At 39.2% G+C, this 16898-nt stretch overlaps 2 protein-coding genes across 6 annotated transcripts in view; one reads left to right on the top strand and one right to left on the bottom strand.

Annotated features, from left to right (window-relative positions):
* LOC116722125 (MAGUK p55 subfamily member 7-like) overlaps positions 1-9512 on the bottom strand; it is a 28815-nt gene extending 19303 nt beyond the window's left edge. For 2 of the 4 annotated variants that reach the window (XM_032566281.1, XM_032566284.1), the window contains exons 1-2: positions 3837-3981; positions 1749-1883 (exon numbers count right to left, since the gene is read on the bottom strand). In XM_032566281.1, the coding sequence (XP_032422172.1) occupies positions 1749-1883; positions 3837-3908 (207 nt within the window). In that variant the 5' untranslated portion in view covers positions 3909-3981. Of the gene's footprint in view, positions 1-1748; positions 1884-3836; positions 3983-6801; positions 6883-9004; positions 9083-9171 lie in introns of those variants that run through there. The other 2 variants (XM_032566286.1, XM_032566285.1) reach the window with 2 other exon arrangements.
* Positions 9513-11974: 2462 nt separating this feature from the next.
* Positions 11975-16898, top strand: part of LOC116722129 (WW domain-containing adapter protein with coiled-coil-like) — an 81504-nt gene continuing 76580 nt past the window's right edge. The window contains exons 1-6 of one of the 2 annotated variants that reach the window (XM_032566294.1): positions 11975-12332; positions 12765-12798; positions 13228-13420; positions 14260-14351; positions 15962-16071; positions 16203-16300. In XM_032566294.1, the coding sequence (XP_032422185.1) occupies positions 12292-12332; positions 12765-12798; positions 13228-13420; positions 14260-14351; positions 15962-16071; positions 16203-16300 (568 nt within the window). In that variant the 5' untranslated portion in view covers positions 11975-12291. The remainder of the gene's footprint in view (positions 12333-12764; positions 12799-13227; positions 13421-14259; positions 14352-15961; positions 16072-16202; positions 16301-16898) is intronic. The other variant, XM_032566293.1, reaches the window with a different exon arrangement.

The raw sequence follows: 16898 nt of genomic DNA, 5'->3' as shown, positions 1-16898 counted from the left end.
ATCCGTCCAAAAGTGTCTCTCGAACGCAGCAACGCCAGAAAAAAATGCATGTTTGATAGATGAGTCACAGAGAGCTTTTTTCTTTTCTTTTTTTTTTTGTGTGTTTCTATTCCAGAGATGTTAATGGAACTTTATCTTCTGATTTGCAATATGTCTACATAACCTGGCAACCTGCATATTTGCATATTCGCTAAATCTTTTATTGATTCTTTACATGTTAAATGTGTTTCTGAATATTTTTTCTGTTGAGTCAAAACTGAAATATGTTTATGTGTATTGGATGAAAAACTTGCAAACTAAAAAAAAAAAAGAATCCAGAGGGGTTTTTTTTTCTTTCAATTTTCACTAAAACAACAAATTTCGAGGTTTTGTGGCATTGCTGAACATCTGCCGCTCTCGAATCCTCGCAGGATGTTTTTTTTCCCCCCCCTTTTCCCCTTTACTCGATCCAGGAAACTTTTTTTTTTTTTAATTAAGAGACAATGACATGGAATAAGTAATAAAGCAGAACATTTGAGCCTCATCAGGAAAATGGCCCGTGATTAAAGGCCTCGAAGCTAATCAATGCGCACTAGAAACAGAAACATAAATTAACCCAGGCCTTCTAAATCTGCAGTGCTACTTTAATGACTCAATTATGATGTCAGTGTTTGCATTATTTCACTTTAGATAAACAGAACAGCTGGAGCCGCGGCGTGTCGTGTGTCACAGTGATATGTAGCGAAAAGAGCTGTGGAAAGAAATAAAATAAAAAACTTGGATTGAGAACGAAGTTAAAAGTTTAAACACAAAAGCAGAACAGGCTGCTGCGGGAGTCATCTCTTAGGTTCCTTTTAAATTATCCTTAGCAGACATTTTGTCTTGGTATGAATGCATTTTTGAAATCATATATATAGATATATATAAAAATTTAAATATCAACTACATCTAACCCTAAGCTCTATATGTCTCAAATTCTGCAATGTGGCTGGGTAACTTTAAGAAGCTGAAGCTTTTCGGTGCAGCTGCATTGAATGCCAGAACAGCCATAATGTAATATATGAATAGTTATTACATTTTTAACATTAAAGTAAGAAATTTTTATTATTTATTCAGATGTTTCATGTGAAATTAATTAAAATGAGATTTTTTTTATATATCTTAAAACTATGTGGAATTATGTACGTTTTTATTTATTTTGTGGCTCCTGTGCTGCATAGCGGGGGGGAAAAAAGTAGCTCATTGAATACACTGTATTTACAGTTAACACTTGGCTAACAATATGTTAATTAATTATAAATCTTGATTATATTAGCTATGTATTTGATTATATTTTTTTTAATACTTAATTTCCCTGCTAATGACTCTTTTGGACCTCCAAAGCCTACAGTGTTTCTGCTGGTTTATTTAGGATTATTCCATCTGCATTTTTGTGACACCTAGCGGTGACGTCGGCAACTGCAACCAATCCACTTTATCGTCCTCCCGACCCGAATCTCTCATCTTACAGCCATGCAAGAAAGACAATACAATTCAAGTGACTTACGATTAATCTTAAACAGAAATTTGAGCAATTAAAAAATATATCCTGAATAAATTATAATATTTTTTTTTGCACTTCTGTATGTTCTTTTTAAGCAATAGGTTTAGAAATAAATGAAAACTCTTTATGTAAAAAATTTGCACTGTAAAACGATAAAATGAAGTGAGAAGTCTGAGAGCTTTTGTTGATGGTCTGATTGCAGATTGACTGCCACACAGATACTGACCAGTGGCTCTTTGGTTTTCACCAGGCTCACAATTTTGACTGACTCTTCATCTTCCTCCATTGCATCATCAGGTAGGGGCGGCAGAGCAGGTTCAAAGTCTCTCTTGGCTACTGAGTCATGGGTACGCAGAAGACTCTGGAAAAGGACACACAATAAAAAGATTGTAAATGTGTCCAAGACCCCCTTCACTCTGACTTTTGTCCTTTCTGTTGTTTTTTGTCACTAATTTCCATGGGCTGTCCTCATTTGTCGCCTGAAACTCCAAACACCAAGACAGTACTCTGGCAAAACAAGACAGAAGTCAAACTTGTTAGGTTTAGTGGCCAAAAATGGTACAGTGTGTGTCAGAAAAAAACAATTCACACATCAGATGGCACCTTCCAGTAGGAGAGAGACCCTAAACATCACAGCCAGGGCTGCAATGGAAAAGTTTATGAACATTATTCTAATGTTCATAAAAAGATGAACATTATTCTAATGTTCATACATTAGAATAACCCTGTCAAAGTGCAGACTAAAATCCAGTGAAGAACGTGTTGCGAGACTTGAATAACAATGTTCACATGTTGAATCTGGAGGTGCTTTGCAATAAAGAATCGCTAAGAAACTTGTTCCTTGCAAAGTGGGTGCAGATAAGACCCAAAAGACCTGCATCCAGGGTTGCCGCAGGTTTCACCGACTCAAATTTAAGACTTTTTCAGACCATTATGAACGTGATTTAGACCTAGTAAGACTAGCGATTTATCTCCTCATTTAAAATGATCTAAACTTCTGACTTCAGAGTTTGTGTTGCATCAGATGCTGCTTGTGGCAGCAGTGGCAGCGACCGTTTTCTGGGCAGCTTTAGTCTCGCTAAAACTGCCCAGTTTTATGTCAAAACTGTAACATTTATGGGGTCTGTTGAGGCTTTTGGCAGCAGCTTTGTACTTCCAAGCCCCTTAAGCGCAAAATGCACGTAGAATCATAAGGAACAGGAGTGAGCCAGTGGCAAAGATGAATGTCGTCCAGTCAACTGGAGATAAAACTTGAAGTTCTCCAATCTATGACAGATGCAAAAAAGCTAGCTAGCTAACTAGAAGAGGGATATTAGCAGCTAGCACAAAATGCGCATAGCATTGTACAGGTTGGATACAGAAATGAGTTAGTGGCGAAGACCAACGTAATCCAGTCATCTGCCAATAAATGTTAAAGTTTCCTAACCTATCTGTCATGGGTTAGAAAACTTTAACTTTTAAAATTTAAGATGACTAGCTAGGTAGCTAGAAAGGGTATATTAGCAGCTAGTTTTTTTCTTCTCAAAATGCATATAGTATCGTAAGGGTTGGCAACAGGAGTGAGCCAGTGTCAAAGACGAATGTCGTCCAGCCCATTGTCAATAAATTTTAAAGTTCTCTAACCCATGACCAATCTAAAGAAGCTAGCTAGCTAGCTCGAAAAGGTATATTAGCAGATAATTATATATATATTCCTTTTTTTTCTAACCAGGTAAACCCCGTTGAGATCTAGATCTCATTTTCAAGAGGGACCTGGGCCTCTTGAACCTGCCCCCTCCACCCCACACAAAATGGGTGTAGCATCATGCAGGGTTGGCAACAGGCAGTGGCCAAGACCAACATCGCCAGACAACTGTAGATAAATTTGAGCCTTGTTTGCCAAGAGTCCCAGAACGCAATGAAGATATCTGGATGCGCCTAAAATAAATAAATAAAATAAAACATAGAATATATTAGATTAAATAGTTCTGCCATGACCAATTTTAAGACCTGTGATTAACCTATTCAAGTGCAACTTCCATTTCTAATGAATTTAAGACATATTAAGACCTTAATTTAACCTACGTGAATTTAAGACTTTTTAAGGATGCGCAGACACCCTGTCCATCTGTAGTTGTAGCAAAACACGTTCAGTCAATGGGGCCATGCATTTACAATATGCACTACTTTGTACGAGTCTGTCAGACCAAATTCCAATAAACAATTGCTTTTGCGAGACGGCAACAGCCGCTGTATTGCTTGCTTGCGGAAAGACGTTATTCACAAAAGCCGTTAATCTTTCACTGCGAGCGTGGATTAAAACGTGGAGATTTACCGTAACGAGGAGGAACGCGAATATGGGAAACATCTGCTCGTCAACTTCATTTTTACCAGTCAGACAATCCATCTGTCAGTAACTCGACTGGATACACCAAAGTCCATCAGCACTTGCTCTGTTCAGAACCTGCCAGCGCGTGAGCAATTCGGCTCTGGCTACTTTCATAAGGTGTTTTTTTTTTTTTTTTCTTTTCTTTTTAAGGAAACAAACATTCATTTACAGCATATTATATCCAGCATTGCTCATAAGTACGTGTGAGCTCCAGCGCCTCGGCCAAGAACATTAGGGCTGTTTAAACAAACTTTAGCTTACCGGCTGGCTTTGACTCCTCGTAAATTACGAAGATGAAAAAAAACACACACACACACGGACAATCTTTGGCAACACATTCTAAACGAAAATACGTCCTGTGTGCATTTATGAACGTATGAGTGCGTTTGAGACGCGGCTGTCAGCAGATTCGACAGGAAAACATTCACCGGAGCAGTCTGGGCATCTCCGGGTCCGCTGTAATGAACATAGTTTGGGAGAACATTAGCTTCGGTGCCAGTGTGGTTAATATATGTCAGCACCTCCCGGGGGGGGGGGGGGGGGGGGGGGAATGTGGTGAAAATCAATTTGAATACGTTTTACTTACTGCTGGATTCATTTGTCGCTGCGTGTGACTCATGTTTGAGTTTATTGTAGGAAACAGAATGCTGTCGGCCATTATAGCTCCTGTGTTCAGTCACTCTAGCGGAATGACTCAAATGAAGCGTGTTAGCATGAAAATTTAACTTCTTTTTTTTTATTATTTTTATTTATAGGTACATTGTCAAGGTGGTGTTCAATGAAAAATAACTCCGCTTCTAACAGCGTTAGTTGTGAACATGCTTATTTCACTGCCATCCCTTTAAATGTGAACCGCCCAGGCGGATTAAAGTGAAAAGGAAAATGTCCGTGACAGTTTGTGCTTTAGTAATTACTAGGTTTGCCGCTACAGTAACGTAAACTGTCATTTGAGTCTGATTAGACAAGCCATTAAAATATCAAGCAGATGATGAGTAAAAATGAACTTTGCGTCACGAAGCCATGCTATTCTGGAAACGTTGGGTCAATACCGTTGACACTGATATTTCTGGTATTTTTCTTTTAAATTGCACTTTAATGTTTGTGGTCATTTTTCAATGGTGATTTCATGTATTTAAGTAAAGAAGCTGATTACAGACCTAATTATTGCTAAACCTGACGATTTTCTTCTAAAAAAGAAAGAAAGAACAAGAGAAGAAAGAAAGAAAAATCACTTTCTAACAACATGATGTGGGCTAAAAAGCAGCACATCCTGCCTCCAAACTACAGAATTTCAAAAACAGACGGGAAACACTTTTGTCTGTTCGTCTGGAACGGGTTACACAGCCACTTTGTAGACTTTGGGACTCCATTGAGTACCATTATCCACAAATGGAAAAGAGGTGAACCCTCCCAGGAGTGGCTGGTCTACCAAAATTACTCCAAGAGTGCATTGACACTTAAAACAAGGAGGCCCAAAAGGAACCAAGAAGATTGAAAAGCAGAAAAATGATCCAAACCACGTCAGCAAATCCACCTCTTTTTTCACAATGGGGGAAAAAAAATGTTTCGGATCAGCCTAGTCAAAGTATGATCAATTGAGATGGTGCTAAACAGGCTTTCCATGCTTGAAAGCCAAACTCCAATGTGTCTGAATTAAAACATTAAAAATTACATTCGTGGAATCAAGGTGTTAATGTAAAAATGTGTCACCGGATCTTTGAAATGGTATCATGAAACGCTGGATGTTTCTGACCTACTGTGCGTTTATCATACCCACCAGGCAGACAATAAACATTTTAATTTACTTTGCCATATTCAACTCATCGTCCACAACATGGAAATCGTCTTATATATCAACCAGGAAGTCTCTCACTGTTTTATTTTTGGCTTCATTTCCGGTGAAAATCTGTCAGATTTGACAAGAGTCCGGTGGCTCAAACTGGCAACAGAGAATGACTCAGAAAACGACTCAGAATAGAGAATTACACAACATTTTCAAATCATACGATGCAAAAAATAAATAAATAATTCTACTTGAGACCTGGTCGTCTTTTACCCATATGAACACAATCCATGAAAACAAGCAACCAAGACACCAGATAAACTAATGCAGAAAAGCCGAGGCAGGACGGTGTGACGTTTTGTTTTTTACAGGTACAAAATGGAGGAAGCCTGTTTGGGGCTGAAAGAACAAAACGACATCATGGGGCTTCTTCCAGTCCTGGCTTCTGCACTGTAAAAAAAAAAAATTAATTAATTAATGTCTCTAATTTACAGTAAAATACCGGCAGCTGAGATTGCCAAAATTTGACCATAAAAATTGCGGTACAACCCAGTATTTTACGAAATTTTACCGTACAAATGTCTTGGTTAGAAGAAACTTTGTCGTTGCGTCTACTGCTCTGGGTCCAAAGTTCTCTGTGTTTGCGGTGTACTTGGCTTGAAAAAAACACACATCTATCTGCTTTTGTGGAGTAAAGGCCTCGACAAAACACAATTCTTAAATACATTTCCAAGTAATTTATAGAAAGTATTATCTGAACGAAATGAGTTCAACGGTAGCCTAACCCGTCCTTAAGATCGTCCTCGTCTGACATCAAAAATGAAGGAGTATGTTTAAGACTTAAACCAGGAAACCAGGATTGATTGATCGGCTTGGTCAGTATTAAGACATATTTAGCTGGGTCCAAATATTCCTTCATTATAACTTTTATATTTTTTGGCTACTCTTGGAGCCTTAACTATGCGAAACAATTTCTTTTATGTATTTCCATGACATCACATCTTTTACGCGTCTTTTCCTTCGGCGGACAATGTGTGATTTGACTGGGCTGAAGGACTAGTAAGCGTTCGAGACCACACAGACTTTTAAAAGCTAACTGCATCGGCATGGAAAGAAATAGTTTTTCACCTTAAAGTGAGGTTTGGAAATAAGTGTAAGCAGTTCTTTGACTTCATCTCTCCATCCGTGGTACAGCAGTTCTTCTGCCAACTGCAACAAAAAAAGGAAGAAGAAGAAAAAAACAGTGGCATAAACATGTTAAGATTTACTTCAAGCCAGCATAGAGAGGTATAGGAACGAGACGCTGTTAAAAGAGTCTGTCGAATGAATCACGCTCGGCGAGTTCTCCGGCTCTTTCCGATAAGCTGCTGTAGTTTTTGAGCAAACGCGTCGTGCTGATCTCGTGAAGCTCGTTGCCGCGATGCCTTCTCGGCGTTCTCCGGAGACGCAACGCGCACGGAGGTCATTAGTTTCCACCGAGAGCAAACAGACGTCTGTGTGAGAGGAAGCAGAGCCACAGCTGGGCCCCTCCGAAACGGCCTTTCCTGACTCAAGCCAGGCGCAGAGCGGCTGTCGAACCGAATCGACAGCAACGCGACGAAAAGGAAAAGAGACAAATGCAGGGGAGATGAAATGGAAAGATGGCAGAAAACGCGGCGCATGCCGGAAAAAAAAAAAAAAAAAGATTCATACCTCTTGAGGTTTTTAACTTTTTCGTGACGTCACAAGCACGTACTGTGATTGTGAACTGGATTTCAAAAAGCGTGGCGGGGTATCAGAGCCTGAATGAAAAAGGAAGAGTAAATCTCCGGCACAAATCTCGGAAACTTTGACATTAAACTAAAAAAAAAAAAAAAAAAAAAAAAAAAAACGTGGAAGTTTCAGAGTCTGAAAAGTTGAACATTTCCTAGAAAAAAACGTGGAAATTTTCTGAGCTTCACGACAAAATGTCTCTGTTGTGACGACGTGTTAGAAGCCGCCATAGATGGAGGGAAAAGGAGCAAATTTCCATCAAAAAAACTCTGAAAGTTTGAGATCAATCGGGGTTTTTTTTAGAAAAAGAATGGAAATTTCCACGTTTCAAAAATCAAAAATGTTCAACTTCAATGTTTTACACTGGTAAAATAATTTTGAAAGGGTTAGTAGAGGTGCCATGTTGTGATGACTTCCTGAAGGCGGGGTTTCAGTTAGAGAAGGAGCTTCTTAAAGACACAGAGAGCCAATTTCAAGATGTTAAATTACAAAGTCAAATTTCTTTTAAGTCACATTTGTTATATAAATTTTTTTTATGACAACTGAAGGTAACATCACTACTTGATTGTGCTCTAAAATACCAATAATCAGGCAGTATTTTGCCTGGAAAATGCCTTTAAGACATGATTGTAGTCACAAATGCAGATTTTTTTGAATAACTGGGATGATTTTCAACAACACATGACATTTGTTAAATCAATTTTTTGATCTCTAGGTTTTAAAATATGTGAGTTGGGAGGAGTTATATAATTTTCCACAGAAAATAATGTACCTACCATCTTTTTTTATACAAAGGTTCACATTTTTCTTTGATTGTAAAATCCAAAAATAGAAAAAAAATGGACGATTCTGTAAGAATGACAACAACATTCCTCTATCAGCTCTTTATCTTTATTTTTCCAAAAGGCCACACAAATTTTACGGCTTGTAAGCAAGTTTTATTTCACTAGACTGTGGACAAAATTGGCCCTCTGGGTTGTGAAGGTTGTTTTAGAGTCTGGAGGGCCACATAAAAGCCTGTGGTGGGCAGGATTTGGCCCCCGGGCCTCAGGTTTCTGGCGGTTTAAGTTCCCCAACGGGGGAATTTTTGGACGCTGGAGATGAATGATGACCCAAAAAGTCAGTTCAATAGAAAGATTAACAACAAAAGACTGAAAGGAGAGAGAAAATAAAATAATTTTTTTTAAAAAAAGATCACCACCACGTGCCGTTTTGCTTTTCACTGGGGGGAAAAGTGTTTTGTAACTTTATCTTGAATTTAAAATCTTATTTTCCGACTACATAGCTCAAGCAGCCCATCCTTCACTCCCCGGTCCCACATGCAGCTACCATCCTAGATCGTAAAAGTTCCCCCTCCCCCCTTTATCTCTCGACCAGTCAATCTAACGGCGATTTACGGAAATAATTCGGGACAAATAAGCGGGGGGGGGCAACAAATTCCAGTCGCGCTGTGTGTCTGACGGGGAAGTCTTTTCCATAACAGAGGAGAGGAAAGACGCCTCGTTTCCCTCGGCTGTCAAAAGTGTCACCCCGCAGCGGCGCGGCTGCCTGCTGAAGATGTTAGCGGTGAGTCACACACTTGCGAGGCCAGAGTCGCCGCGTGCTCCTGGACGGGAACGGGCCTCCGCTTCTCAAAGCGCTTCAGCCGTTCATGAATCTGTCGACAGAGAGAGAGAGAGAGTCATCTATTTTTCTACTTAGAAAAAGCGCAGTCCAAGGGTGTGTGTGTGTGTGAGGAATGTTTACCTTAAACAGCAGGTGAACCTTCTTCTCCATCAGCATGCTGTGCAGGAACCTGTAGTCCTCCTCTCTGTCGGTGTGAAACTCTGTCGCAGACATCGCCGCGGACAACCGCTTACACACGCCTGGAGGAGTCCAGTTCACATGAACGGAGTCCACATCAGTTCTGTTCGGTCACATTCAGCTCGGTGTAGTGGATCAATTCCATTTTTAGATACGGTTCATGTCATTCACTTCAGAATAGTTGATGTCAACATGATTTAGTAGAGTTCGGTTCGGTTTGGCCGCTGCTCCGTTCACATGATTATAGTTCGGTTTGGTTTACTTCAGTTCAGTTTATACAATAAAAAATAAAATAAAAATAAAATCAGATTGTTTAAATTGAATTTCATTCAGTTTATTTCAATTCAACACAAATTCAGTACAAAGTGATTCAGTTCGGGTAAAATTTAGTTCGGATCAGTTTGGTTGAATAAGATCTGAGTCCAGACCTTTCCAGTTTACTTAAACTCGTTCATTTACATGTGGTTGAGTTTAAGTTATTTCAGCTCAGATGAATAAAATTCAGTTGAGTTTAATCTTATTTACAGCACAGAGTGCTAAATTCACCGAATAAAGGAAAACAGGTACATGCGGATGAACTCTAACTTCTTCTTCTCTCTTTTTTTTTTTTTTTACTTGATATTTCATTTTAAACTAGATTTTAACTTAAATTTAAGGTACAACTATAGAGGTCAACATATTGTTCAGCAAAAATAGCTCTTTAAACAGAAAGAAAATGTGCTCTTCTCAGACTGCTGTAAGATTTCAATTAAAGATGAAAAAAAGATCAAACCTGAACATACCTCTGTCCTCAGTTCTCCTCTGCATCATCAGTCTGAGAACAGAAATGTATATACTGTATATATGAATCTCATTTTTACTTAGAACAGATTCTTTCTTTTGAGATATTGCTGCCCCCTATTGGTGGCATGAAATACTTCCATTTCATCAGCTCAGACCTCTTCAAACAAGAACAACTTGCTTCACAACAGACATTCACAGTTTCATGACAAAACAAAAATAAAATAGAAGCAGTCTTATCATAAAAGGCACAATATCTTCTTATTTTGTACGCTTGAATACAGTCTTTGTTTTTATTACATTGAAAATTAGCAACAATAGAAAAAAAGCCTAAAAAAGACCTACGAACGAAATGAAAGGTAAATCTTTAAATCTAATCAGAAGGGCATTTTTCTCTCTCTTTAAGCTCCAGCGTTGTATATTTACATTAAATCAGTGCAAATGACAACATAATCTTTACTCACCATGGACTCTCTCCGTTAGGCCTGGTTTAGGCAGAGTCGTTTGCTGCATATCTTAAAAGAACAAGCGACATTTGAACATTCACGTCGCAAACAGAGGGTTTGACGTGCTTGGCTGGGCAGACTGGAAAAGAGGCTCACTCCCATTCCATCGATATCCATCAGGTCTGACCTACATTGAGCAGGTCAATCAATACGGCAAAATTAGAGCAGCGTCTGCAGCGCTTGGACCATAGAAATATAGTTAAAACCAGGTATGTACATGAATTGTATACAAGCATGTCAACCCTTTCTTTCCCTACTGTCTGGATTTAAATTAGATTAAATCCAGACAGTATTTCCAGGACAGTTGTTTGAGAACCCCATTCCCACGGGAGCAGAAAGGGGCCTTTTTTCCTCATATACTTTTTTCCCCCCCAACGGTTTTCTGGTTTTCTCAAGATAATGAGTTAGTTTTCCGTTTTCCGCTTGTATTTCTTGTCAATGGTTTTCTCGAAATAAGTACATTTTTGGGTGGTTTTCTCAAGGTGAAAAGTTAATCTTGCACTTTCTACTTTTTCCCAAAAGGTTTTCCCAAGATAGTGAGTTCATTTCCCGTTTTCCGAAATTTACTTTTTTTCCGATGGTTTTCGCGAAATAGTGAGTTTTTGATGAATTTCTCAAGACAAGTTAAATGCGCCGACTGTTTTCTCGAGGCAACGAGTTAACTTCCTGTTTTCCATTTATACTTTTTCCCAATGGTTTTCTCAAGGCGCAGAGTTAATTTCCTGTTGGTTTTCTCGAGAAAACAATAACACCATCGGGATTTGAAAGATGATTCTAACCTTCAACGGAAGGATGGATCACTTGCTAATCTAATTTAGCAGGCGATCAACCCTTTTATGTCGCACGTCGCCCTCCACAAGATGCTGCCCTGGGCAGTTGCCCATGTGGCCCATATCAGAAACCACCACCAGAAGTAAGAACGAAGTTAGATTGGCCATCACAAAAAACTCCATCTCCTTCCGGAGGACTTAATCAAAATTTCTGTAAAGTATTATGAGAAACTTATGGATGAATGTCTCTCATACAGCTTAAAAGCAATTTTATTAAACACTAAGAGAGATATATGAAAATATATACATTTGATTTTTTTTTTCTTTCATTACTCTTGATTTAGTCAATACACAATATTATGTTGATAATCTAACTGGGCAAAGACAGAGAAAGTCAGACAGTGAGAAGAAAAAAAAAAGATGTCTGGTTTCAGTTGTCTGCATGAGATGCTACAAGACAGGCAAGTAAAAATATATATCATTACCTTTTACCGAACTGTTTTACTTCAGTTTGGAAAGCAGAAAAAGAATTAAAGTCCTTGAGAAACTCCGTCTCGTTCTGTTCAATTCCATTTAGTGTACAGCGGAATTACAACATCTGATTTTTAAACTGAAAACCGAGTCTTACAGTTTCGCACCAACATCCTCTTTTATTTTGACAGGTCGTCCCGGAGCCAGTTTCCCCCCCCAACCGGACGTTCAACCATAAGTCGGTCTCCTCCGCTTCCTTCTTGCCTGCCTCTGCTGCTCTCCGCTGAGCTACATCGGCCGAGTCTCACCGCATACCGTAACTACATGCCAGATGATGCATTGAGGGTGGGTTTTAATTGTACCACCCGCTATGCAGTGCAGGTGCTCGGCGCTCCACTTGTAGCCGTTTGTCCGGTGAGGAAGGCCCGAGATCAGACTCCAGGAAGGAAGAAAAAAAAAAAAAAGAACTGTGAGAGCAGACAGACAGGAGGCCACGGTTTCCCCCTCAAACACACACACACATCACCGGGGCCTTGATGGTGATGTATGCAAGGAAACCAACAAGAGTCAGCGATGGGTAAATGAAACGCGGGTCATTGCATTGTCATGTGTAAATAAGGCGCAGACGTGTAGCTGCTTTAGCCTCAGGAGTGGTAGCTTTCTTTTAGCTGTTAGCTGTCATGGCTACCAGCTAACTGCAGTTGGTTAGCTAGAGGTTCCGGTTAATTTTTTTTTTTTCCCCTTCTTTAGCTAGGCTACATACGTTAGCATGACGTTAACTACTAACATAGTAATCTAAAACTAGTAAAAACATACATACTTCTTTTTAAGTCACTGAGAAATTTATGCTACTTTTTATTTTTCATGGGGGGGAAAAAAAAAGACGAACTACTGGGAGCCAAATGGAAATTGTGCTAACTTTGCTAACGTTAGCTAACTTAAAGTCGTCCACAAAGTGACTGGGAAGAAAATAAATTGAGCTGACTTTTGTTCCGTGTGTTTTCCACAGGTGCAACGACAGAAGGGATTCTCAGTCCTATCAGGTACACTTTCACTGTTATTATTTTTTTTATTGTTATTAATGTTAATGTGTTAATGTTATTAATTTATTGTAATTAATGCTCAGTGCCTTGCAAATGACTTCCTATTGTGTGAATTTAAACACATTTTTGTCACTTTACATCAATGTATTTCCTAGTAACACAAAATACACTGTGTATTTTGTACACGGTGTACAAAAAGTTGAAGCAAGCCACTGTAGCCAAAAGTGTCCATTAGACCTTCTTTTCCAACTTGAATCTAATACTTAAGTTCAATGGTGCCATTGACTGATTTGAAGGAAAACCAGTTGGATATACCGTTAGTTACACAAACTCTTCAGAACAGAGATCGAGGGCGACTAGAGGTATCCAAGACTGTACATTGAACTCGAACTCACCAGCTTATCTGCTGTCCACTGTTTTTGTTTCCAGGCCCATAAATCTCAGCCAAAGAGCCAGTCCAGCAGCCTTCACCGCTACACCAAGGTGCGCGACGGTTCGTCAGATCCCATACCCCCGTACAAGGTGCTGCGACGCTCCGACGAGAGTCCCGTCAGCAGACAAGGGGATGCTATCGGGCAGCATGGCAAGGCCAAAACCTCCTTCCCTGTTAGAGGGAAAAACGGTAAGTGTCGGTGTTACATCCTGCTGATGTTTCATTTGAAACATTGAAACAATTCTGCTAATGTTTCAAATGAGGTAAAAATAGTTGCTTCTTTTTATATAAGTTTTGAAACTATCGTAGATAAAGTAAATAATGTTTGTTTTCATTTTATTCTGTAGCATTTTTTGCTGTTGTTGTTGTTTACCTGACAAGTTGCGAGTGCTTAATTTTGTGGTTAAAAGTTTACGTATGCTCATCTCTGGCAGGAATTTCATATTAATATCAGGCTTTAGTTGTTTTAGTCGTTCTTCTAGGGTGGAATGAGAGCAAATGGGATCCGACTGCCGGGTTTAAACAAAAACAAGAATATTGTGCATTTATTAAAATGGAAATTTTGACATGATCAAAATTATATATATGAATATATGGGCTGCAACTTTACGCTTCATATCCTTAAGCTTCCTTGCTGTTTTAAAAAGATTAGAAAAAAAAAGTGGATTCAGGTCTGTTAAAGGAAATTGATTAATTCAGACGAACTCCAAGGGTAACGGTGGTTGATTAACAAGGTCATTAATATCTCCAAAATGCATGTAGAGTTGGAATTTCTAAACGGACATTTCACCAAATTGGTGGAGGAATACACGCAGATGTTTGAGCTGAAGGTTTGATTTTTTTTGTGGGTTTAGAGACAATCCAATGAACAAATCCATGCACCTGTTCATGATGTCAACTGTAGATGGAGGTGGTTGAATCCTTCCGCTCTTTGCGATTTAATAGCAGCACAACACAATGCCTCGAACGCAAAAATACTCTGATGGTGCAAGTTGTGTTTGTTTGACTAAAGAAAGAATTTGTTCCAGAGACCAGCGGCTCGCCTCAGGAGGCCTCTCACAACAACAGCTCCCACCAAGGCGCTGAAACTCACGCGAGCCAGAGCAAGCCTGCAGAACGAGTGAGTTACTGTGCCTGTTGTCTGCTTCTCTACCTTCCTTTCCCTTTTCACTACTCAAAAGTTTCTTCACCTCGCTCAGAAGCGACACACGGGCCGTCGTGTGCGCCGGTGCTCATCAAAACAAACTCCACAGCAACGCTCGAATAAATATTCAAAAAGGTGGCTCTCTAGCCACACATATTCTCACGCGCACACACGGCTAACTGATCGTCTCCACTTTCATCACTTGTCAGCCTGTTAGGATCGTGTCTTTTTGTCCATCCGGTTGTCGGTTTTACTCGTCTTTCTTGTAGGCCATAAAAGTTTCGTTCGCTCATTTTTAGAAAGTCTTGCGATGCCGATAACATTAAATATGTTTGCAACATGTTACTATTGTCTTCTTTCCTGTTGTTCTCGTCTTGACTACCGTCGCCTGTCACGTTAAGATTTTTAGGCTGTGTTTAGGAGCGTCTGCTGCAGCGAGTTATTGCATTAGCATGAAAAAATGCGAGTTCATAACATCTGGCATCTGTAATCCAGCATCTATTGCGCTCCAAACAATCCTTTGTCATATGAAAATTAAGAATATTGCACATATTGGTGGTGTGTAATATTGCTTAGCCTGCCATATTAAACTCGGGTACTAAAGACTATTGAAATCAGCTGAATTACTAATCGATTAATCGTTTACTGAAATATACAGACTCAAAAAAAAAAACATTTGCTGAAAGAACAACACCCTCAGACCAATAATGAAGCCAAAACTGTACAAAAACGATCAATCAAAACAAATGGTCAGTAGATCAACTCTACACTGTATTGATAATAAGTCAAGCAGAAATGGCTGACCACTTAATATGATGTTGGAAGTATTTATTTATTTTTTTAGCCACCGATGTATCCTTTGCTGCAAATAATCAAACGTTCACTAGAGAAATTCTTTGTTGCATTTTAGGTGAGAAAATGTTTATTTTCTTATTTAAAAAAGGAACTGAATTGTTTGCATTTTCTTGCGTATTTCTAATATTGTATAAAATACGCTTAAGTGCTTAAACAAAAAAATCTACAGAATATGGCTTTTTAAAAAAAATCCGATTAATCCCCAGGATAGTCGACACTATTCAGATTTTGACCTGTGTAGTGTTAAATCAGGTGTTGCTTTGCTTTTACTTTCACCGCTAAGCTTTACTTGTTTTGGTCATACAAGTCTAATAAATATGAGCTTGTGAGAAAGTTTGAATACTTTTGCAAGGCCCTATAGTGCAACTTATGGTCATTTAACTTTGTATGTGTTCATAAAATGCTGGCAAAGTCTTGAAAGGATTAAAAATGTATTTCCTATTTTATTACATCATTTAGGCTTTATCCGAAAGCTGCTCTTTCTAAATACAAAAAAAAAAAACACAACTAAAACTACAAGACTTTATGAACATTTGACATCAATTGCAACGTCATCTATCAGCCAAAAGATGGCATGAAAGCCCCTCCAGACGATTATACGAGAACTTGGATGTTTTCGGTTTTGTGGAAGGAGGTCCCGCTTTGCGACATTTCCCCCTTTCCCTACAAACGTCGTCCTGTCCTTCGTGTGTCTTGATCTTTATCCCTATGGCAACCGTCTCTGCTTCCAGGACCCTGCCGACGACTGGACAGAACACATTAGCTCCTCCGGCAAGAAGTACTACTACAACTGTAGAACTGAAGTCTCCCAGTGGGAGAAGCCCAAGGACCTGCTGGAGAGGCAAGGCCCAGTACCGCTCCATGTTCAACCAGAAATATTCCTTATGCTGCTTGGAGTGTTACGCACTTCACATAGAGCGGCTACGTGCTCGGTCGCAGTGGATTCATAGATTGTGCTTGCTTTTGCTCCAGGGAACAACGACAGAAAGACTCGGCCAAGATGGCGGCAAACAGTTTCCCCAAGGATATGGACTACAGACAAGAGGCCTTGCAGGACAAAGCCACGACTAGTAAGAATCAACTGTGAAACTCTGTTAACAATCTTTGGTTGTCTACATGTTCTCTCTTGCGAAGCATCGTCTGTTCACCGGTTTGCAGGGTTTGTGTGGCTGCTTGAAAATCTTGAATTTCAATGAGGTGTTTTCAAGGTTCAGAAAGTGTTTCGATTTCTGTACCAGGTCCTTGAAAGTAGGCCTGCCACCTGAACAAATTTTGCCGGGCGATAAATTGTCACCAGAAGTTATCGCGATAACCAATAACGTCAATGTTTCGAGATGATTTTTCCGGTAATATAATTGTAATGACATAAAACATTGTTAAAGATCAATAAACTTTAAATTCTAAGGAACATTTAACGCTGGAACTGGGAGATATTTTGAATATGCAAAATAAATAAACAAAACGACAAATGAAATGAATTATGAAGTCTCTGTCAAAAAAGGAAAAAAAAAACACAGCTAGTTGAGACCAAAACACCAGACTGAAGACTTTCATCACCCAGTTGTTGGTAGAAAGAGAAAAACGATAGACCTATTTAAGAGTGCTTGATATCCAAACTGCATAGTTTTGTAATGAAGAGCAAAGGAACGTTTGACTGAAAGCCTAAAT

This window comes from Xiphophorus hellerii, chromosome 6 (assembly GCF_003331165.1).
Source record: "Xiphophorus hellerii strain 12219 chromosome 6, Xiphophorus_hellerii-4.1, whole genome shotgun sequence".
In the NCBI taxonomy this organism is placed as follows: Eukaryota; Metazoa; Chordata; class Actinopteri; order Cyprinodontiformes; family Poeciliidae; genus Xiphophorus; species Xiphophorus hellerii.
The sequence above is the reverse complement of the archived record's forward strand: the minus strand, read 5'-3'. Positions and strand labels throughout refer to the sequence as shown.